Raw genomic sequence first — 23805 nt, forward strand, 5'->3', positions numbered from 1 at the left:
ACTCTGGCTTGGCCCCAATACAGTGGAGGTGTGCCTGGTGTCATATCCTCACCGATCGGATGATCGGAAAACCCCTTTAAATGTTCATCTAGACCAGATCCAGAGGCTTATGCTTCTAAATAATTTTCAATGTCAATATATATAACAATTTAAAATTTTGCAGTTTTCTCACTGGCCACTAAGCCTATCAATAAGAACCACTTCTTGGTCAGTACAAATCAGTTTACTGCAGTTACCTTCTTATCTGTCATCCTGCTTGTAATGATGCCATTAAAAAATATAACTTATCCTGTAAAAAATAAGCCCCCATATGGCAATATGGAAAATTAAAAAAGTTATGGCTATTGGAATGGGGGGACGAAAAAATGAAAATGGGCTCGCTCCTTAAGGGGTAAGACCCAGCATCCACCGTACATGTACAGTGGATATCAGAAAAGGGTTAAACATTTAACACTTATGTAACAGCTTCTTACTGTAAAGTTACTGCGGACTACACTTGTTTTGTACAATTGTGGTGGTGAACATTTTGTGCATTCCGAAAGTAAAAGCAATCCATGCCTGTTGTCCGGAACACATTAGAAACGGTTATACAGTTGATGTCATTAAGTCCTTTTTTATGTTTTTCATTGTTTGCACCATAGGAAGTATTGTGCACCTCTTTCATGACAGATTGAATTATGTGTTAAGCATACCTGACTCAGGTAGTGCCTAAAGCTGTACCATGTACTGGATAGGCGCTTCCCCGCAGGCCTCAAGAGCTGTTGAGAGATGCTGCATGAACAACCCTGTTTTCTAATTTGTATATAGAACATATTGTCCTGCATAGAAAGCAAGTGGGTGTAGATTCCTTGCTGACAGATCACCTTGCCAGTGTTTTTGCCCTTTGTAACCAGTCCGATATTGGCTCTCTTGGGTTTCAGTGTTTCTAATCCAAGTACATAACCTAGAGGCTATGATGAGGCACTGTACTATAGCCTAACAACCTTAATTCTGTTGGAGATAAGTGCTAGATTATGGTCATTTTGCCTCCCAACACCCACTTTTATAACCTGTCTTCTACGTTTTTATGAGGGAAAACTTTTCAAATTAAATTTTTGTTCACCGCAAGGACATGCACTTCTTCGCGATGATGGTGCCAATAAATGTAATACTTTAAAATACTATACATAGTGTTGAAGATCTCAAGATTGGAGATCTGCAGTTGACAAATGTAAATAAAAAGTACATATACATTTTTTTATTTTTTTTTGCTTCAATATTTGGGCTATTATAATAGTTTTTGAAAAACATATTGCAAATATCTTCAAATCCCAAAAATTGGTGCAACTTGTGATTCATGGGAGCAGAAAACCTTAAAGGAAAAATAACTTGGGCGGAAGTTCATGGAGAATATGTGCGGTGTCCTGCAGCTGCCCTCTGAAGAATCCAGTCATTTATTAAAGAAAGCAGATCTAAAAAGCCTTTATTTTAAAATCAACAGCTTGACTAATTTTAAATAACTGACTTTTCAAATGCTTTCATCGCAAACAAAGGCGTAATCCTGGGACTACTTGAGCCAGCAATGAAGGGTATGGTGAAGACCACCAGTGAATGTGCTTCTCCCCTCCTTCTCTGTCCCCACCACACACAAAATGCATTGACTGCAGCTTTATGAAGTGAAAACACTGAGAAAAAGGGAAATGTGGAGATGCTGTCCACAGTTATTTCTTTGAAAGAATAGCTCTTGCATCTGGACATTGAGAACAAAAAGTGCTTCAGACAGAAATAATAGCTGAGGTTATTCACTTGCATAGAAGCAAAAGACTGGAACTGCCGTGTCTTGTTTCACCACCAATGACCCTTGCATTTTATTGTGTGGATATGTCAGGGAAAGTGTGTAGAAAGAATTTTGCGGTTACAACGACTTTGTCATTTTCTTTTTTCTTTTTGCGATCTGTTTTCCCTTTTTTTTTTTTTTTTTTATATATATATTTTTGAGTACTTTAGAGCCTTTTTTCACATTACATCCATAACTTCAACAATGCAGTGTTACAACAAAAACAGACACTTCCATTTGTTAAACCAGCATGTCATGAGAAAAAAAAAAGGCAAAAAATAAGTGTTTTTGAAACAATATGCAATTCTGACTGAGGGAAACGGTTATTTCCCCCATCTACACTCCTAATACATATTTTTTTGTAATACTATACATGAAAATGATCAGGTAAAGATTAGCTGCGGATTCTGCAGCTTGACAAGTTTCCCCAAAATTTCGGACTACAAAGAAGAGACGAGCAGAGGCAGTTAATCAGGTTGAAATCCCTAGAGCCTGCTCTGCTTGTAGTCAAAGGCCTAATTTGTCATTCTCAGCATGAGAGCAACAATGCTGCCATTAAGTGTTAACAAGAGGCTAATCGAGGCACTGGGGACTATATAAGGCTATCATTTTAACGCTATAATTTCAGCCATGTATCTTAGTGTGTTCATTTGGGCATTCCTATAATTAATGTAGTAATCCAGTTTGTTTTTTTTCAAATTAAAAAGATTAGTATGTTTAAATGAATGCGGTAATTTATGGATGAAACCTTGTTATTAGCATAAGTAGAGAAGACAACCCAATTGACCATACAGTTCACATGTCAGTGAACGAATAAATAGAAAAGCAACCTATTACCACAGGCAGGAACACACGGACAGTGAGCCCTAACAGAAACCCTGCTTGCAGTGCAAGCTGTAGGCGGAAAGTCCTCAACTAGTCGACGTTCCCTACTCTGCTACAGTGCAAGACAGACGGCGTCGTACTGGAATGGGTCAGAACCAGAAGGACAAAACAGTACAAAATCACAAGACAGAGGTTAGTCGCCAAGCCAAAGTAGGACCAGATTGGAAGCACAGTACCATAACACGAGACAGAGAGTGGTCAAAGGCAAGCCGAGGTCCATAACAATAATGGCAATTCACACGGACTCAGAATCAGGAGCACAGCTAGGGAGTTTGAAGCTATAAATGGCAAAGGTGTATGGCCAGTAAGGGGTTTAAATAGAGTCCCAGGATCAGAACCTGATGGGTCCATGACTCTGTGCTCCATTTGTCAGATTCGGCACACAGGAACAGAACAGCTGAACAATTAAGCACTGCTAGTTTTCCTCCAGCATACGCCCGCTGTGGAGAGAAACAGATCATTGCATCCTGTTGCTAGAGGTGCTGTCGCATCACCTGGGGGCATGGTTTCGCAGTGCGTCTCTCTTCCAGTGGCGTCCTTTCTTGATGCAATCGTGATTTTAAACCACAGACCGTGTGAAACGCAGTGCTGCCTCCCTTTAAGGACAATGGAAGATGAACACTACACGTCTGAAACCGGAATTGTGGCGCAGAGTCCCTGCCCCATTTCCATATCAAACCTCGGATCAGACCCTGAAGCTCCATGAGACCCCCATGATCCTTCAGACCTCAGATCAGACCCCCAACATCCTTCAGACCTCAGATCAGACCCCCAACATCCTTCAGACCTCAGATTAGACCCCCAGCATCCGTCAGACCTTGGATTAGTCCCCCATCAGACCCCCAAAGTTTCATTAGACCTCAGACCTAAAACAATAAATTAACTTGCCTCTCCTGCTTCAGAAGGTGTAAGTCCTGATCTGGCGGTCTGATCTCCTGCACTCGCCACTCCCCAGACTTCTTCCAACCCATGCTGCACTTTGACATGACATCACACAATCTCAGATCATGGTGTGCGTCCACGTGCACTGTCCTGATGCTGTAGGCATCAAGATACATGCAGTACGGCGCCTGAAAGAAGATCAGTGAGCAGTGAGTACACGCGCTGCTCCCCTAGCCTCCTGCATACTAATGAGTGCTTCTATATTGGAAACGCTCATTAGTATTCGCTTATGGAACAAAGTGTGTCTTATGGAACAAGAAATGCGGCATATACTTTTCCCATCTAACTGGGTCTGCCAGTGGAAGTCGGCCCCAGTAGTATATGGACACACGTGGCATAAATGATGCAGATTTTCTGCAGCAGCATTGTGTATGGAAAACCAGTGTATAATGTAGCACCACAGTGGAGGAGATTCTTAAAGATTTCATCCACATGCTGCAGAAAGCTTCCACTATGAAATCTGTATATAACTTGACATCTGGCACAGATTTTAAATCTACAGCATGTTAATTTATGCTGCAGATTTCTACTACATATTTACCCCCTTGTGAAGCAAGTTTGCAGACAGTCCACAGCATTTATGCACCAGGATTCTCTGCCTCTGCCATCCCAAATGTTCATGTGATCAGTGACTGGACCTGGAACCATTAGCACTGGTTATATCGGAGAAGGCATAAGCAGTAAAACTGAGCGGCCTTCACTCCTGGATGCATGCCAGTCTTGACTTTGAATTTTCTTTTGTCAGCTCAAACCTATGCCATAAATTTGTAGAAGTGCAGATACAGAGACCAGTAAAACAATTCAACAGTGCATGATTATGCCACAAATTGTGCCTTCCTGGACTGGATCCCTTCCTTTGAGTGTAACATGGGTATGGAGGATTGGGATATTTGGGGTTAAATGCAGTCCTGTTTTATAGTCTTTCAACTATAATAGTTTTGTGGTTTATTACATTCAGGTACTTAAAAGCTAGGGTAGTACACCTTGTGCCTTGATTATATAGTGTTGGTAGTGATTCGGTCATGTTTATTTTGTTTCTTTCAGGTTTTTCTCCAGATTTTAGGTGTAATTGCTGTAGCAGTTGCCGTTATTCCCTGGATTTTAATTCCTTTGCTCCCTCTTGTGATCATTTTCTATTTCCTAAGAAGGTATTTTCTGGAAACTTCCCGAGACATCAAACGACTTGAGTCCACAAGTAAGTAATGCATAAGTCAATTAAAAAGTGAATTGAGCGTCTCCTTGTTTCATTTGTGTCACATTTACCAACTGTTTAACAAACTTTTCTAAGCTTCTTACTCCTTAGGCTACTTTCACACCTATGTATGTGCCCAGACGGATCCGCTCCTATAATGCAAACTCTTAGATCCGTTCAGAACGGATCCGTTTGCATTACCATGAACAAAAAATAAAAAAATTATTATTTTTTTTTTTTGTTCATGATAATGCAAACGGATCCGTTTTGACTTTACATTGAAAGTCCATGGGAGACGGATCCGTTTGAAAATTGAGCCATATTGTGTCAACTTCAAACGGATCCGTCACCATTGACTTACATTGTAAGTCTGGACGGATCCGTTTGCCTCCGCACGGCCAGGCGGACACCTGAACGCTGCAAGCTGCGTTCAGGTGTCCGCCTGCTGAGCGGAGCGGAGGACAAACGGAGCCAGACTGATGCATTCTGAGCGGATCCGCATCCATTCAGAATGCATTAGGGCTGGACGGATCCGTTCGGGGCCGCTTGTGAGCCCCTTCAAACGGAACTCACAAGTGGAGCACCGAACGCTAGTGTGAAAGTAGCCTTATCCGACAAGGATGCATGGCTTCATGTCGAAGGGACATGGTCTAAATGTGCCTCAGTATGCCAAAAATACATCAAAATTTTGGAGGATTTTTGTAAAACTAATGCAATTTTCAGGAGGCGTAAACGTAGGCTACTTTTTTTTGCATACAAGTTTTTAAAACAGACAGAATTTTCAGCATACAAACAAAATTCTGACGCATAGACCGAGTTCTAGTGCAAGTGCAAAGCGTTTTAATGCGTTTTTCACGCGCGTGAGAAAAATCTACATGTTTGGTACCCAAATCCGAACACTGAGTTCTTGTGTAGATTTTTATTATTTTCCCTTATAACATGGGTATAAGGGAAAATAATAGCATTCTTAATACAGAATGCTTAGTAAAATAGGGATGGAAGGGTTAAAAATAAATAAATAATTTAACTCTCCTCATTCACTTGTTCGCGCAGACCGGCTTGTCTTCTGTCGTCTTCTTTGGTGATAGATCATGCGACGGACCATGTGATGAGCGCAGTGACGTCACCACTGGTCCTTTTCCTCCTGGTCATCAAAGAAGAAGACAGAAGCGAAGCCGGGCTGCGCGAACAAGTGGAGGAGGTGAGTTACATTTTTTTATTTTAATTTTATTTTTTAACCCCTCCAACCCTATTTTACTAAGCATTCTGTATTCAGAATGCTATTATTTTCCCTTATACCCATGTTATAAGGGAAAATAATAATGATGGGGTCCCCATCCAGATCATCTCCTAGCAACCATGCGTGAGAATCGCACCGCATCCGCACCTGCTTGTGGATGCTTGCGATTTTCATGCATCCCCATTCACTTCTATAGGGCCTGCGTTGCGTGAAAAACGCACAATATAGAGCATGCTGCGATTTTCACGAACGAACAAGTGATGCGTGAAAATCACCGCTCATGTGCACAGCCCCATAGAAATAAATGGGTCTGGATTCAGTGCGGGTGCAATGCGTTCACCTCACGCAGAAATCTCGCCCGTGTGAAAGAGGCCTAAATGTGGCACAAGATTTACAATATGCCACATTTATAAAGGTCCATGTGGCAGAATAGTAAATATTTCTAAAATAAAGACTCTGATTCGTATTCTTAGCGCTAATAGTAAATCTGCCCCAATATGCACTTGGGGTTTTATGAAATCCAGGACACATGTTGGTCTGTATTGTGAGTGATCCAGATAAAATGAATAGGGCCATTTAGGCACCTTTCACACGGGCGAGTTTTCCGCGCGGATGCGATGCGTGAGTTGAACGCATTACACCCGCACTGAATACCGACCCATTCATTTCTATGGGGCTGTTCACATGAGCGGTGATTTTCACGCATCTTGTGCGTTGCATAAAAATCGCAGCAAGCTCTATATTGTATGTTTTTCACTCAACGCAGGCCCCATAGAAGTGAATGGGGTTGCGTGAAAATCGCAAGCAAGTGCGGATGCGGTGCGATTTTCACGCACTGTTGCTAGGAGACGATCGGGATGGAGACCCGATAATTATTATTTTCCCTTATAACATAGTTATAAGGGAAAATAATAGTATTCTGAATACAGAATGCATAGTAAAATAGCACTGGAGGGGTTGAAAAAAAAATTAAAAATTAATTTAACTCACCTTAGTCCACTTGATCGCGCTGCCCGGCATCTCCTTCTGTCTCCTTTGCTGAACAGGACCTGTGGTGACGTCACTCCGGTCATCACATGATCCATCACATGATCTTTTACCATGGTGATGGTTCGTGTGATGGATCATGTGATGACCGGAGTGACGTCACCACAGGTCCTGTTCAGCAAAGGAGACAGAAGGAGATGCCGGGCAGCGCGATCAAGTGGACTAAGGGGAGTTCAATTTTTATTTTATTTTTTTAACCCCTCCAGCGTTATTTTACTATGCATTCTGTATTCAGAATGCTATTATTTTCCCTTATAACCATGTTATAAGGGAAAATAATACAATTTACACAACCCCGATCCCAAGCCCGAACTTCTGTGAAGAAGTTCGGGTTTGGGTACCAAACATGCGCGATTTTTCTCACGTGAGTGCAAAATGCATTACAATGTTTTGCACTCGCGCTGAAAAATCGTGCGTGTTCCCGCAACGCACCCGCACATTTTCCCGCAACGCCCGTCTGAAAGAGGCCTTACTGTGTCAAAATTTTGCCTATGTGACTGTTTGAACACGGCATGTTTCTAGCCTCAGATGCTTTGCTTTATTTCTAGTGCTTCAGAGTATTTCAAAAGTTAGAAGTTTGTACTTGTTGTTCTATGAGCTGAATCACCTCAGTGTGAGAGAAAAGCAGACTATATTGCTTTGCGTATCTATGGGAACTTCAGAAAAGCTTACTTTTGTGTGCATGTTTTTTTCCATGCTTTTTCCATACTTTGCCCTTGACTTTTATAATGGCCACCTCTTTATGCTATTTGCAACATAATAACCAGAATGAATAAGAGAAAGAGAGAGAGTGCACAGTTTTGTGATAACTTCCTAGGGGAAAATTGCAGGAGTGGTGAGCTGTATGGACATTGGACATTGGATACATAGAGACCTATGACAGTTATTTAAAGGGACACTTCCATCAGAATGCAATGTTTTGTAACGGCTCAATATTCATAAAGAGCACATTTTGTTTAGATTTGTTGGTTGTTTTTCATTTTGGCAGTACTATGCCATTGCAAATGAAAAAAAATAGATTTTATTTGAAAGGTAATTCTCATGATAATAGTAGGTGGAGACTTAGGATAACATTATGGCATTATGTTCCATTGATAGGACTTATGTGTGATACTTTAAGGCCTCTTTCACATGGGCGTCCCGGATTTGCTCTGGATGCTTCGCGCGTGCATTGCGTGAAAACCGCGCGAGTAGGCATGCAATTGCAGTCAGTTTTGACTGCGATTGCGTTCCGATGTTCAGTTTTTTTCAGCGCGAGTGCAATGCGTTTTACCCAGACCCGAACACGGACTTGTTCACTGGAGTTCGGGTTTAGGTTAGGTGTTATATTCATTTTATTGTTTTCCCTTATAACATGTTTATAAAGGAAAATAATAGCATTCTTAATACAGAATGCTTACTAAAATGTTGCTTGAGGGGTTAAAAAATTAAAAACTCCAGAGGATGATCAATAGCTACATGGCGCCAGTAAACGATTCAATAAAATGTGCCTTCTAAAAACCATATGGTGCTCCTTCTCTTCTGATCCCTGACGCGTGCCCATACAGCAATCACTACTGCATATGGCATGTTGCCGTGTTCAGGAGAAAATGTGTGGTGCTTTTTCTCCTGTTACCCCTTGTGAAAGTGAAAATGAAAAATGGGGGCCTTATGCAATATTTTATTGGAGGAAATGAAAATTTTCATTTTCACAGCTAAGGTTTTCTAAATTCGGTAGTACATCGGTCAATACATTCCTTGAGGGGTGTAGTTTCCAAAATGGGGTCACTTTTTAGGGGTTTCTACTGTAGGGGAACCTTTATTGTGCCTTCAAATGTGACATGATGCCCAAGAACCATTCCAGAAAATCTGCTCTTCAGAAACCATATGGGGCTCCTTTTTTTTTGAGCCCTGCCATGTGCCCATACAACAGCTTACGACCACATATGGGGTGTTTCTATAAAATGCAGATGCAGGGTAATAAATATTGAAGTTTGTTTTGCTGTTAACCCTTGCTGCCCTACAGGAAAAATAGATTCAAATGTAAAATCTGCCAAAAAAGTGAAATTTTGAAATTTTGTCTCCTTTATCCTTTAATTCTTGTGAAACATGTAAATGGTTAACAACATTTTTAAAATCAGTTTTCAATAACTTGAGGGATGGACTTTCTAAATTGAGGTCATTTATCGTTGGTTTCTACTACATAAGCCCCACAAAGTTACTTCAAAACTGAATTGGTCCTTAACCCCTTCTACCCCGGGCCAGTTTTCACCCTCCTGCCCAGGCCATTCTTTTGCAAGTCTGACATGTCACTTTATGTGGTAAGAACTTTGGAACACTTTTACTTATCCAAGCCATTCTGTGATTGTTTTCTCGTGACACATTATACTTCATGACAGACATAAATTTCAGTCAATATATTTCACCTTTTATTTATGAAAAAAATCACATTTACAAAAAATTTACAAAAATTTGCAATTTTCTAAATTTCAGTTTCTCTGCTTTTAAAACAGATACCTCATAAAATATTTATTACAATTCCCATATGTCTACTTTATGTTGGCATAATTTTGTGAATGTCATTTTATTTTTTTAGGACATTAGAAGGCTTAGAATTTTAGAAGCAATTAAAATTTTTAAGAACATTTCCAAAACCCACTTTTTAAGGACCAGTTCAGGTCTGAAGTCACTTTGTGGGGCTTATGTAGTAGAAATCCACCATAAATGACCCCATTGTAGAAACTATACCCCAAGTTATTCAAAACTGATTTTTACAAACTTTGTTAACCCTTTAGGTATTCCACAAGAATTAAAGGAAAATGGAGAGGAAATTTCTAAATTTCACTTTTTGGGCAGATTTTCCATTTTAATAAATTTTTTCTTTAACACATCAAGGGTTAACAGCCAAAAAACTCAATATTTATTCCACACGATTCTGTAGTTTACAGAAACACCCCATATGTGGTCGTAAACTGATGTAAGGGCACACGGCAGGGCGCAAAAGGAAAGGAGAGTATGGTTTTTTGAAGGCCGATTTTGGTGGACTGGTTTTTAGACGCCATTTGAAGCCCCCTGATGCACCCCTACATTAGAAACTCCCAAAAATGTACTCTATTTTGGAAACTATGGGATAAGGTGACAGTTTTATTGGTACTACTTTGGTGTACATATGATTTTTAATCGCTCTGTTACATTTTTTGTGAGGCAAGGTAAGCATTTTTTGTTTTTTACAATGTTCATCTGACAGGTTATATCATGTGCTATTTTTATAGAACAGGTTGTTACGGACGCGATGATATCAAATATTTCTACTTTCACTTTCTTTGTTTCAGTTTTACATAATAAAGCATTTTTGATTAGAAAAAAATATTATTATTTTTACAGAGTTCACCTGAGGGGTTAGGTCATTTGATATTTTTATAGAGCAGGTCGTTATGGATGTGGCAATACCTAATATGTATACTTTTTCTTTTTTTTTTCTTTTTACGTTTTACACAATAATAGCATTTTTGAAACCAAAAAAATTATGTTTTAGTGTCTTCATAGTCTGAGAGCAGTATCTTTTTTATTTTTTGACCGATTGTCTTAGGAAGGGTCTCATTTTTTGTGGGATGAGGTTATGGGTTGATTGGTACTATTTTGGGGGGCATACGCCTTTTTGAACACTTGGTCACTTTTTGTGATGTTAGATGACAAAAAATATTTTTATAGAGCTGGTTGTTACGGACGCAGCAATACCTAATATGTGTGTTTTTTTTTTTACAGCGATGCCGGCGGATACAGCAGGGGCCCGACTCTCAGGGACTGCCGGGCCCCTGCAGTGATCGGACGCGCACCGCTCTGGTGCCCGCCCGATCACCATGACGTAATAGTATGTCAAAATGCGGCAAGTCTCCTTCCGCCATGACGTACTATTACGTCATTTGTCAGGAAGGGGTTAGGGTCCATTGACACGTCCGTAAGTGTTTTGCGGATCCGCAAAACACTGACACCTGCAATGTGCGATCCGCAATTTGCAGACCGCACATCAGACACTATAATAGAAAATGCCTTTTCTGGTCCGCAATTGCAGACAAGAATAGGACTTGTTCTATTTTTTTCAGGAACGGAATTGCGTATCCCGAAGATGCGTATCCCGAAGATGCAGATCCCGAAAATGCGGATTCGCATCCGTTCCAGTTCCATTGAAAATGAATGGGTCCGCAAATTGCAGAACAAATGCGGACCCAAATTACGGATGTGTGAATGGACCCTAAAAGTGGATTTTGGAAATTTTATTAAATTTAAAAAATTGCTTCTAAAATTCTAAGCCTTCTAAAATAAAATGACATTTACAAAATGATGCAAGCATAGAGTAGACATATGGGAAATGTTAATTAATAACTATCCATCTTAAAAGCAGAGAAATTCAAATGTAGAAATAATTTTATAAATAAAGGTAAAACATATTGACTCAAATTAACCTTTAAAATGAAGTCCAATGTGTCACAAGAACACAATCTCAGAATGTATTGGATAAGTAAAAGCATCCCAAAGTTTATAAACACACAAAGTGACATGATTCAGATAAATCTTTGTTGCGCTCTGTTAGGAGCTGTAAGTAGGGTTCCAACCCCGTCTTCAATAAAGAATAAAACGACAACTTATTTGGTTTGCAAATAGGTTAATAAAGGTTTTTATTTGACTTGCGGCAATATTCATATCGTATAACGTTTCGGCATGCAGGCCTTCTTCAGATACTGTACATGATAAAGCGTAGAAAGAGACATTTTTGAAAACATCCCAAGTATAATGACCATGATGCAGTACAACTAATATCATCTGTATTAACAGCATAACAAAACATAATATCAAGGAGATGGACGGGTACGGTACATTAAGGAGATGGACAGACATGGTATATATACGGTAATCCTTGATAAATGTCGCATCTCAGGAATATGTCTATAACAGAAATATATATATATATATATATATATATATATATATATATATATATACAATGGAGTCAACAACTAAAAAGGCAACTTAAGAGGACCGAACTGGAGGTTTGCAAGATATATTTCTCATAAGTAGACCCAGGTTCAGCTTGATCATATCTGGTGGTAGTCAAGGTGTGACTAGATGAACTGATATAACACATACGTAAGCTGAGATTTGCTTAAAGCTGACCCATTGAACTTACCTATGCCGCAGGATAAGAAGAGGAAGAATAGGTAGCAGGAGAACAGACGCAGATGGAGACCATGTGTCTAGACCACACTGAAGTGAATGAGTAAGGCTACTTTCACACTGGCGTTTCTGAGTCCGCTTGTGAGATCCGTTTCAAGGCTCTCACAAGCGGCCCAAAACTGATTAGTTTAGTCCCAATGCATTCTGAATAGATAAGGATCCGTTCAGAATGCATGTTTGCCTCCGTTCAGCCTCCATTTCGCTCTGGAGGCGGACACCAAAACGCTGCCTGCGGCGTTTTGATGTCCGCCTGACTATGTAGAGCAAAGTAAGTCAATGGGGACGGATCCGTTTTCACTGACACAATATGGTGCAATTGAAAACGGATCCGCCTCTCATTGACTTTCAGTGTAAGTCAAAACGGATCCATTTGCATTATCATGAAAAAAAATATATCATTTTTTTTTTTGTTCATGGTAATGCAAACAGATCCGTTCTGAACGATAAACAATCGTTAGCATTATAGGATCCGTCTGTGCAGATACCAGACGGATCCGCACCTAACGCAGGTGTGAAAGTAGTCTAAAGCGTCTGCCGTGTCCAAGATACCACTGAGTTTATAAAGGGGAAGTCCCTCCCCCCTTGGGGGATGACCATGTACTGTGGGGCCCGATTAATTGGGAGTGTGGTTTAGAAAAATAAGAGTGGGTCGCTTCCTGAGCCTATTTTTAAGGGCTATATAAAACTACAATCATGGTTAGATAAAAAGTGGGAAGCTATAGTAGCCAGATCGCTGGTCCGGAGTCGCAGACTCGAGGACCGGAAGTGCAGCATACCGGAAGTCTATGCATTCCACCTGCGGTGCCGTGGAACGCATATGTAGATTGGGCCAGTGCGCATAGGCGGAAATTGTATGCGTTCCACGAGTGGAACGCATGCAGCGATAGGCTCTGTCTGGGGTAGTGGGAGATCGGGAACCTGGTGTGCAGATAATCAGAATAACTAGGGTGATGTAAAAAATTGGAGCATGGCCTGGAATGGCTAATGGGGACCTGGATAATGTGTATAATGAAATGGGTGTATAAATCTCCGTTAAAGGAATATAGCTATGGGATGTTGGGGTGGTGGGGGGGGAGAATATAAGGTAGTAGGAACGGAGGGAAGGAAAAGGTGGAAAGAAGAAGCTAAGACCAATTAGACCAATACATACGGAACTAAAAAGGATGCAGCACAGGTTAATGGGCCTGCAAAAGAAATGAGAGAATACATCTGTTGTACATGAGGAGAAGTCCACACTTAGCATAAATACTATAAAATTACAAAAAAAATTACGGAAAAATTACACACATTTTTTTTTGCTTTATATATATAACAGGAGGCTCTGAATTTCATATTCTCTGTTTAGGCCTTTTGGTGAAAGTCTTTGTAGCCTGTGGATCCAATACACCTCTCTGATTTTTAGACGTTTAGCCCTGTCCCCTCCTCGTCTAAGCGGGAGGACATGTTCTATGACCTGGAATCTGAGCTGAGAAATGTTGTGTCTGGCGTTATGGAAGTGAGCCGGGACTGGTAAAAGTAGATTTGCTTCTCCTAATGGTGGATTTGTGTCTCCCTACGTAATAAGTCTACAGGGGCACTTCAAGATGTACACCACATATTCTGAATCGCAAGTATGGAATTCGCGTATTGAGATGGTTTTGCCTGTATGCGGATGGGAAATTTCTGATCCCTTAAGTACGTGAGAACATTGCATGCAATGTAGACAGGGGAATGTGCCCCGTTTTTGGGTTTGTAAAAAGGTTTGTCTGGGAATACGTGTGGATGAACCTACGTCAGCCCGTACTAGCAAGTCCGTAAGGTTCCTCAGTCTTTTATTGCAGGGTAAGATTGGCTGAATTCCGTTATCTGTGGATATGCCTTGTGCAGAATGTGCCAATTGCTTCTAATAATGTTGAGGACTTTGCAGGCACAGGGATGATAGGTGGGAACAAATGGGATCTGTTGTGTTGGTGACGTTGGTCTAGTCCTAACTGTTGTGGGTTGGTTAAGAATGTGATGGGGATAGGTTCTCAGAAAGAGGCTATTATGCTTTATGCTGTTAATACAGATGATATACAGTACAACTACTGTATCATGGTCATTATACTTGGGATGTTTTCAAAAATGTCTCTTTCTACGCTTTATCATGTACAGTATCTGAAGAAGGCCTGGGTGCCGAAACGTTATACATATTGCCGCAAGTCAAATAAAAACCTGAATTAACCTAATTGTAAACCGAATAAGCTGTAGTTTTATTCTTTATCACACAAATTGAAATGTCAGATTTGCAAAAATAGTCTCTGTTAGGCCTCATGCACACGAATGTGTATCGGGTGGTCCGCAATGCATGGGCACTTGAATGGGGTCTGCGATCCGCATCTGACTGTCCGCACTGCAGAAAAGTAGTGCATGCACTACTTTTCTGTGGCGCGTTGGCACGGACAGAAAACCCACAGAAGCACTCTGTAATGCTTCAGTGAGCTTCCAATCCGTGCCGCTGTTCCACACCACACCGCATATCCCAGATTTCAGACCCATTCAAGTGAATGGGTCCTCATCCGTGATGCGGGGGGGCACACGGCCGGTGCCCGTGTATTGTGGACCCGCTGTTTGCAGGCCGCAATATGGCCACGGCCGTGTGCATGAGGCCTAAGGAAGGTGTTCATTGAGTATAGAAGGACTCTGACCACATTGATATTCTGTCTAAGAAAGTTAAAGGGGTTATGTCACGAAACCCATTCTAAATTTTTCATACCAGCACCTAGATGTGAATACTTTTGTAATTGCATGAAATGCAACATTTAGAGGGGTAATTTATCATGCTGAAATGCGCCTAAATTAGTCGTATTTCAGGCACAGATTGCACAGTGAAGGGGGAGGATTGGCAGGCCTGTCTCATTTACCATTTTCTATGCCTGTTTCAGGCATAGAAAAAGGTCTAAATGTAAGACAGCTCGGAGGCTGCCAGCGCCTTTTCATAGCATTGGCGATCCACCGCCAGCTATGGGGTTTTATTAAGATGGCTTCTAAAACGTCAGTCTTAATAAATGTGCCCCTTAGTATAGCTAGCGCTGTTTTTTTTCTTATTTATTTTTTTGGGCCATCTCACGGAGCTGGTTGAATATGCCCAGCCATATGTTCAGTTAGAAACTGTGGCAGTTACAGGGGAGAGAGCGGCAGCAGTAAGGACACCCCCTCCACAAACAGCCAGGTTGAAGATAATCGAGCAGAGCAATTGGAGCATTGTATGTGGAGATATCGTTACCCATGTGAGGTACAGAGCTGGTTCTAGATTTGTTAGAAAGGTATTGTCATGTAGTGTGTGGTGTCAGATTTTTTTTTTACATTAATCATGGCATAATCCCTTTAAGCAAGACAGTTTGCTGTCTAAACAAAGAAGTTAAAGAACTTAAAGGAAGTGTCTTTAACAAATTAGATCCTGAAAACCATCCTCCTGAAAACAAAATACCTGTATATAGAATAATCACATATTAGGGAGATTTTATTGTTCCTTCTATGTCAGTTTTGTGGCCTTAAAACTCGCTTTGTCACAAGTGGGGGTTTTCCGCTACCCTCGCTGGTGAATCCAGTCCACCCAGAAGTGGAGGTGCCAGCAGCTTCTCAAGCAACCAATGGAAATGTAAGTATTCTCCTCTGCAGAGGCCCCATTGCCACCAATGAATGCATACATATTGGCCACAACACATTAGCAAAATTATGCATTCCTAGAAGAATCAAACGCATTCACACTAATGACTATTTTTAGGCTACATGCAAACGAATGTTGTTTGTTTCCGTGTCCGTTCCGTTTTTTTTTTTTTTGCAGGTAGGATGCGGACCCATTCATTTTAATCAGTCCGCAAAAAAATGCAGACAGTATGTCCATTCCGTAGCCCCGCAAAAAAAAAAAATAGAACACCTATTCTTGTCAGTTTTAGGCATTGTTACAATGGATCCGCAAAAAAAAACTGATAGCATACGGATATCATCCGTTTTATTTTGCGGATCCGTAATTTGCATACCACATAACACATACGGTTGTGTGCATGTAGCCTTGCACCATAAATAACACTGGACCACCAATAACTAAATAGTGAGCTACAGGACTGTCTAACACTGTCAAGCAAAGGGTGGGGGGAGTGTACTGAACACCGAGGGACGTAGCAGTACCCATGCTCCGAGAGGTGCAGTAGGCCCCTTTTTGATGATGATGATGATGTATAGTCTTATGTACACGCAGTCTTACCTTGGCCTCGAATGCGCTCTAGCTGGCTGATTCAAGAAGAAGGCATGACACTTTGCCATGCGGCGGCAAAGGCACTAGAGAATAAGGCACCTATTCCAGAGACCAATTTCCTAGCACTTATCAAATTGGGAATCAAGAAAAAGGGAGGAAAGGTAGGGGGATCTCAAGGTTCAAAGGGTTCGAACGAGATATAGAGAATGTGAAGAGAACCAAAATTTAATAAACGTGAGGAAAAGTATTTTAAAATAGAAGGGACATTACCAACCGTGAATATAGACTAACATTTAGGAAAACCCCCAAATTATATGAACAAAAAATAAGTGTTATATAGGAAGATGAAACGCCTGTTTGAAAAGTAAGGTTTTCAGTGCACGTCTGAATGAGAGAAGACTGGGAAATCATTTTCAGGGCCAGAGGTAGGTGGTTCCAAAATCTGGCCCTTGAGCCGAAAAGGATCTACCTCCACGTCTGATCTTGTTTAACTTGCGGGATGTTAAAAAATTCGCCAGAGTTACTAGACCTCAATGTCCTCAACGGGGCGTACCTGGTGAATTTACGTCGCAGGTACAGGGGCCCAACCATGGAATACCCCTATGCATGAAGCATCCAATCTTGAACATCACCCGTTGTTGGACGTGGAGCCAGTGCAAGGCATTAAGAGAGGGAGTGATATGCTCTCGACGGGCAACACCAGTTAGTGGCCTTGCTGCGGCATTCTGCACAAGTTGAAGTCTATGCAAGTTCTTCTTAGGGATTTTGTACAAGGCATTACAATAGTCCAACCGACTGCTGATCGCTGCTCCGACCAAGGCTTTCCTGAGAGGGGATTCGATGTATTTTAAGATTCTCTCAGAAGTTTCGCTGGTAGTGACAGGTACTAACCACCTGGATTTATCTGAGGAGCCAGGGGTTAAATCTGGAGTCCAAGACCAACTACCCAAGTTCTGACGTGGATGCTCCCTCAGGGACAGGTCCAAAAGACTATGGTCATTGGGGTACTGAGGGTTGTAATTTTCTGGTCACTGAATGTTAATACATTCAGTTTTGGTTGCCATTAAGCTTTAGATTGATCACTGGATGAGTGCCAATCTCCAAGAGACATCCGGCCAGATCGACTTGATCAAACTGTTCCTTTTGGCAAAGCCTAAAGTACAGTTTGTGTATCATCCGCATAAACATGAAACTGAAGATTGTGGCTCCTGATGATGTCGGCCAATGGTTTCAGATAGATGTTGTGGTACTCCACAGGAAAGTGGGAGATCGGCTGAGTGAAATACCCCCAGCTTCACTCGTTGTACCCTGTCCTGGAGAAATGAGACCATCCATGCCAAGGCCTTTCCATCTAATCCGGCTTCCACTTTCAATCGGTTCAGTAACACTTGATGTCAATAGTGTCAAAAGCGGAGATGATATAGGTCCAGAAGGACTAGGACCATAGAGTCGTTCTGGTCTAATGCCATCAGTAGATCATCCTGGACATTGACCAGAGCGGTCTCAGTACCCCTTCCGGGTTGGAATCCCGACTGGAAGTCGTCAAGAATGTGATTGGCCTCCAGATATCCCTGTAGTTGTGCAACAACCTCCCTCTCTCCTATCTTTCCAGCGAACGGCAGTCCCGAAATCGGTCGAAGGTTACTCAGATCGCTCACAGGTAGTGCCCGTTTCTTAGGCCTATTGCACACGACCGTATGGCGATCTTTCTGTGTTTTGCGGTCCGTCTTTCACGGATCCGTTGTTCCGTTTTCTGTTTTTGTTCCGTTTTTCTGTTCCGTTTTTCCGTATGCAATATACAGTAATTACATAGATAAAATTGGGCTGGGCATAACCTTTTCAATAGATGGTTCAGCAAAAAACGGAACGGAAACGGAAGACATACGGATGCATTTCCGTATGTGTTCCGTTTTTTTTTCAGACCCATTGACTTGAATGGAGCCACGGAACGTGATTTGCGGGCAATAATAGGACATGTTCTATGTTAAAACGGAACGGAAATACGGAAACGGAATGCATACGGAGTACATTCAGTTTTTTTGGCGGAACCATTGAAATGAATGGTTCCGTATACGGAACGCAAGAAACGGCCAGTAAACGGGGAAAAAAAACGGCCGTGTGCAGGAGGCCTTAGGCAGGGGTGTTACCACTGCCTGCTTCAGAATAGCCGGCACCTGATCGCTGGAAAAGGAGCTATTTATAATGTCTCGAATGTATGGTGCCATTGCAACCGCGGCGGACTTCACCACGGCCGCCGGGCATGGGTCTAGAGGCGAGGAGGAGGATCTAAGAGCTCCAATGATTTCAATCGTTCTCTCCTCAGAGATGGGCTGAAATTCTGTGAGGGAATAGGGTAAGGTTGAGAGTGAAGAAGAAAGTGTCTCGTCCCGTCCTATGAACCAAGGGATATTGTCCCTAAGTTTCTGGATTTTTTCAGCAAAGTAGTCGGCCATTTGCTGGCACAGTGCTTGAGTGCTCCGTCGTTGCAATCTTACATCTAGGATTGGCTAGTTCTTTAGCCACTTTGGAAAGTTCTCTGGTGTTAGCCGCATTGCCTATTTTATTTGAGTAGTATATTCTTTTGGTATTTTTTATATTATCTCTATACTTTCTCATACTTATTTTGTATTTAATTTTGGTGTCTTCTATGGAATTTTTTTCTCCAGGCCTTTTCAAGGGCTCTGGTAGTCTTTTTTATCCTCTCTTAATTCAGCAGTGAACCAAGGCAGGTTTTTATTAGGGGGACGAGGTTGCTGTTTATGTTTCATAGGTGCTAAGGTGTTTAGTGTGGCCTCTATACAATCATTAAAAGCTGTTAGCTTTACTTCCGTGGATTCTATGGAGCGGAATAAATCTATATTCAGATTCTCCTTAAAACTATTGCCAAATTCCTCCAAATTAAGAATTTTCTAATTTTGTTTGTTGGGTGAGAGTCTTATCTCTCACTGGAAAATTGGGAGCTTTTTTTAAAGGGGGGATAGGATCCACCCCCTCTGAAAAACCTCGTTTCAGTTAGGCACAATTAGTCTAGATTATTAGATAAAATCAAATCGTGAATGTTGGCTGCATTCTTAACCGCAGAACGGCAGTTTAGAAGTGCCCCTTTCAGCAAATGCTGGTTCTGAATTGGAATCGGCCCCAAAGGTGTAATCTTTTTCGGGAAGCTTTACCTTCTTAAATGCCTATGGGTTTTTGGCAAGATGGCGGATTTCCACAAATGATGTGTGGTCAATTTCCTCATTGTTTATGCGGCCAATAGTGACAGTGGCACCATTCAGAGCAATTACCGTATTTTTCGCCCTATAAGACGCACTGGCCTATAAGACGCACCTAGGTTTTTGAGGAGGAAAATAAGAAAAAATAATATTTTTAACCAAAAAGTGTGCTTTTGGTGGGTTTTGAATTAATGGTGGTCTGTGCATGACACTATTATGGGGGATCTGTGGATGGCACTGTTATGGGGACCTGGTGGATGGCACTGTTATGGGGGACCTGTGGATGGCACTGTTATGGGGGACCTGTGGATGGCACTGTTATGGGGGGACCTGTGGATGGCACTGTTATGGGGGACCTGTGGGTGGCACTGTTATGGGGGACCTGTGGGTGGCACTGTTATGGGGGACCTGTGGGTGGCACTGTTATGGGGGACCTGTGGGTGGCACTGTTATGGGGGGACCTGTGGTGGCACTGTTATGGGGGGACCTGTGGATGGCACTGTTATGGGGGACCTGTGGATGGCACTGTTATGGGGGACCTGTGGATGGCACTGTTATGGGGGGACCTGTGGATGGCACTGTTATGGGGGACCTGTGGATGGCACTGCTATGGGGTGGGGGATCTGTGGATGGCACTGCTATATGTCATCCACAGATCCCCCTCATAACAGTGTCCCCCAATACACCGGCCCTCTGCTCACCGAAGTATTTATAAACGTGAATCCTTATCATTGTTATTAAGTTTAACTAACGCTGCGCTCTCCATGTTCCCCTGTATCCCCACAGCACTTACGAACAAGCTTCCATAGCAGGCAGAGCGGACGGCAGCAGTAACGTCGTCACTGACGTCGCGCGCCTGCCTCGCCTGCTTCAGTCATAAAGTGGGCAGAGCAGCGCTCGACGTCAAGTGAGTGACGTTACTGCTGTCGCTCTGCCTGCTATTGAAGCTTGTTCGTAAGTGCTGTGGGGATACAGGGGAACATGGGAGAGCGCAGGCGTTAGTTAAACTTAATAACAGGATAAGGATTCATGTTATAAATACTTCGGTGAGTGGCGGGGCCCCGGTGAAGAGTACAGTGACTGCACCGGGCCCGCCCCTAGTTCCCGGACTCCAGCCCTCCTCCTCTCCCGGCTCATACATCGCAGTCTGCGAATGCTGCAGCATTGAAGACTGCGATGTAAAATGGAAGCATTCGCCCCATAAGACGCAGGGGGGGAGTGCGTCTTATGGGGCAAAAAAACGGTGTAGCTCATCACGTGTGTACATCATCATATCGATAAACCATCTTAAAAAATCAAGTTATTGGAATACAATTACTGTAAAGTCATAATAAAAGTTAAATACTACAAAAGTAATTTACATAGTATTTAGTACATTATAACAGACAAAGACATTAAAATGTCAATTGTGTTTACCCAAGTTCTCCAATCAGACCAGGCGAGCGTTTCCCAATATTGATGGAATCTTGGTGACGGCCAAGGGGCCCCGGCAATGTCAGTTAGTCTAATAATCCGTCCGCGCCCGGACTGCGCTGGCGCAGTGGGGCTGGGTTCATAAGGGTACCTAACCAGGCCACACCCACAGTGTCTCTGTCGGGGCTCCGCCCAGAGTGGTGTTCTTGGGATTCCTCGGAGATGGGCTCTGGCAGGAGGAAGTCTCTTATATTTGAGGTAGGTGCTGGAAGTTCAATCTGGATAAAGTGCTCGTGCTTCTCAGCTGGTGCAAGGTGCAAACAGATCTGATATTTTACATAAATATAAAAGTCCACACATCTCTGCAGCAGTGCAAGCTAAAAAGAAGAGGTATTATTTTAATTGGCATGGTCAACCCTACCAGGCAATACCCATGATTTAATAAGGTTGATCATAATGGCAGAGGCTGGTTGTATTAACGCCTTAAGGACCCTGGGATGTTCAATTTTTGCATTTGTTTTTCACTCCCCGCCTTCCCATAGTCCTAGCTTTTTTATTTTTCCATTCACATAGCTTCATGAGGGCTTATTTTTGCGAGACACGTTGCACCTTCTAATGGCACCATTTACGGTTGCATATCATGTAGTAGGAAGCGAGAAAAAAAATCAAAATGGGGTAGAATTGGAAAAAACGCAATTCTGTTAAAGGTTTTTATAAATTTTTTTTACCCCTATACACTATGCGGTAAAATTGACCTGTTATCTTCATTCTCCAGGTCAGTGCGGTTATAAAGATACCTCACTTTATAATTTTTCTTGTGTTTTAATGCTGGGAAAAAAAAATCAAACCTTTGAGGGAAAAAAAAGGTTTTTAAACCCATATTCTGACCCCTATATCTTTTTTTGCATGACGATCTGTTTTTTTCAGTGATAATATTTGAAGTGTGTGCGACTTTTTTATCACTTTTTATAAAAAAAAATATTAAATAGTTGAAGTGACAAAAAAATGGCAAATTGTCTGCTTGTATTTTTTTTCCCGTTACGCCATTTTCCGTATGCCATTAATATTGTTATATTTTAATAGTATGGGCATTTTCGCACACGGCAATGCCCATGATGTTTATTTTTTTTTATTGTTTAGGTATTTTTATTTTAAGGAAAAGGGGGTGATTTAAACTTTTTTTTATTTTTTTAATATTTGTAACAACTTTTTTTTACTTTTTTATTTTTTTAAGTCACATTGGGTGACATTAACTGGCAATCATTAGATTGCCTATTGTGTTCATTGATGTCCATATAGACATCAATGAACACTTCATTTGAACTATACCAATACAATGCTGCCACCTAGTGACCTGTATTGGTATCATCTCTAATAGGCACTGCAAGCCTGCTTGAGGCTCTTCAGCCTATAGCGACAAGGTTAACAGGTTCCACCCGATCCTCGGCTGCGAGAACGCAGTTACCGGAAGCGGAAGTGCACGACTTCCGCTTCCGGACTGTGCCGATGCCGTGGTCACACATTTGGCCACGGCATCTGAAAGGGGAAAAGTATGCGAGAGGGCGCCAATTTTTGGGGACTGGACTTCTTCCATACATGTGCGGCGGAGGTCCCTTAACAGGTTAAGCTAGAATGTGAAGGTAGAGTTTTCTATGAGGAGTGGTGTGCAGACGGCAATATTCAGGAGTTATTCATGAGGTACACCATTTGTGTCTGCCAAGATTTTCTATAGAATGCCATGTTCTGCTCTATTACAATACTCTGACCTTTTACTTTTATTTCAGCGATTTATTAGGACTCGCCCATGCTGTCCTGTTTTTCCAGCTTTAGACACTTTAATAAAGATCTCTGTTTTATTGGATGCTATTGATTTGCCGTTTGTCTTTCAGTGATTTATCGGGGTTATACCTTTATTTTCGATTTCATGCTAGTTATTCGTGTTGATTTCAGTGTGTTGGTGGTCGACTGGAGATGCTCTCTAATCGTAACACTTTTTAAGAGTTATTCAGACTGTAGTGTTTTGTCTTCAAGAGTGGAATGATTGACATGTCCTCTGTTGTCTAGATCATGTTAGGTGACATTTTATTTTCTATGAGAGAGTGACCACTCAACAAAAGGAAATAAAAAAATATAAAAGAAAGCGAGAGGGGGCTACTATAGCTTGAAGGCGCTTTATAATGCCTCCATTGTAAAAGTGTCTTACCTGCTGACAGGCACAACCAGTTGCTGTCACTTTATATTCCATTAATAAGCGGCCATTGTGGTCTCAGTATGAGGGAGGTGGGCTGAAACCATCTCAGATGATGCGGTTTTCAATTTCCTTCTGTAGTTCCTGCAAACAGGAGCTAGTATTTTATGGCTCTGTAGTAAGCATCATGATTTAGTAACGGTAACGGTGCCTGCATATGGTTAGCTTTAGTAACACTAATGCCCACCATGTTCACATTGTCCCTAACTTAAGCTGGCAAAACATGCAGCTTTTTTTTATAAATTTTTTTATTTTTATTTTTTAAATCCAACTGCTCGACACAAGAGGAGCATACACGAAAATACATTTCCCACAAGACAAACAATTATTAGTCCCAGATGTATTTCATTTTAGTAAACTAAACATGTATTAATAATGAT

The 23805-nt window shown here is 41.7% G+C and overlaps 1 protein-coding gene across 1 annotated transcript in view; it reads left to right on the plus strand.

The window, feature by feature from the left end:
• Window positions 1-23805, plus strand: part of ABCC4 (ATP binding cassette subfamily C member 4) — a 356587-nt gene that overhangs the window by 232099 nt on the left and 100683 nt on the right. Inside the window, exon 21 of the mRNA XM_040425312.1 lies at window positions 4688-4838. Within this exon, the coding sequence (XP_040281246.1) occupies window positions 4688-4838 (151 nt within the window). The remainder of the gene's footprint in view (window positions 1-4687; window positions 4839-23805) is intronic.

This window comes from Bufo bufo, chromosome 3 (assembly GCF_905171765.1).
Source record: "Bufo bufo chromosome 3, aBufBuf1.1, whole genome shotgun sequence".
In the NCBI taxonomy this organism is placed as follows: Eukaryota; Metazoa; Chordata; class Amphibia; order Anura; family Bufonidae; genus Bufo; species Bufo bufo.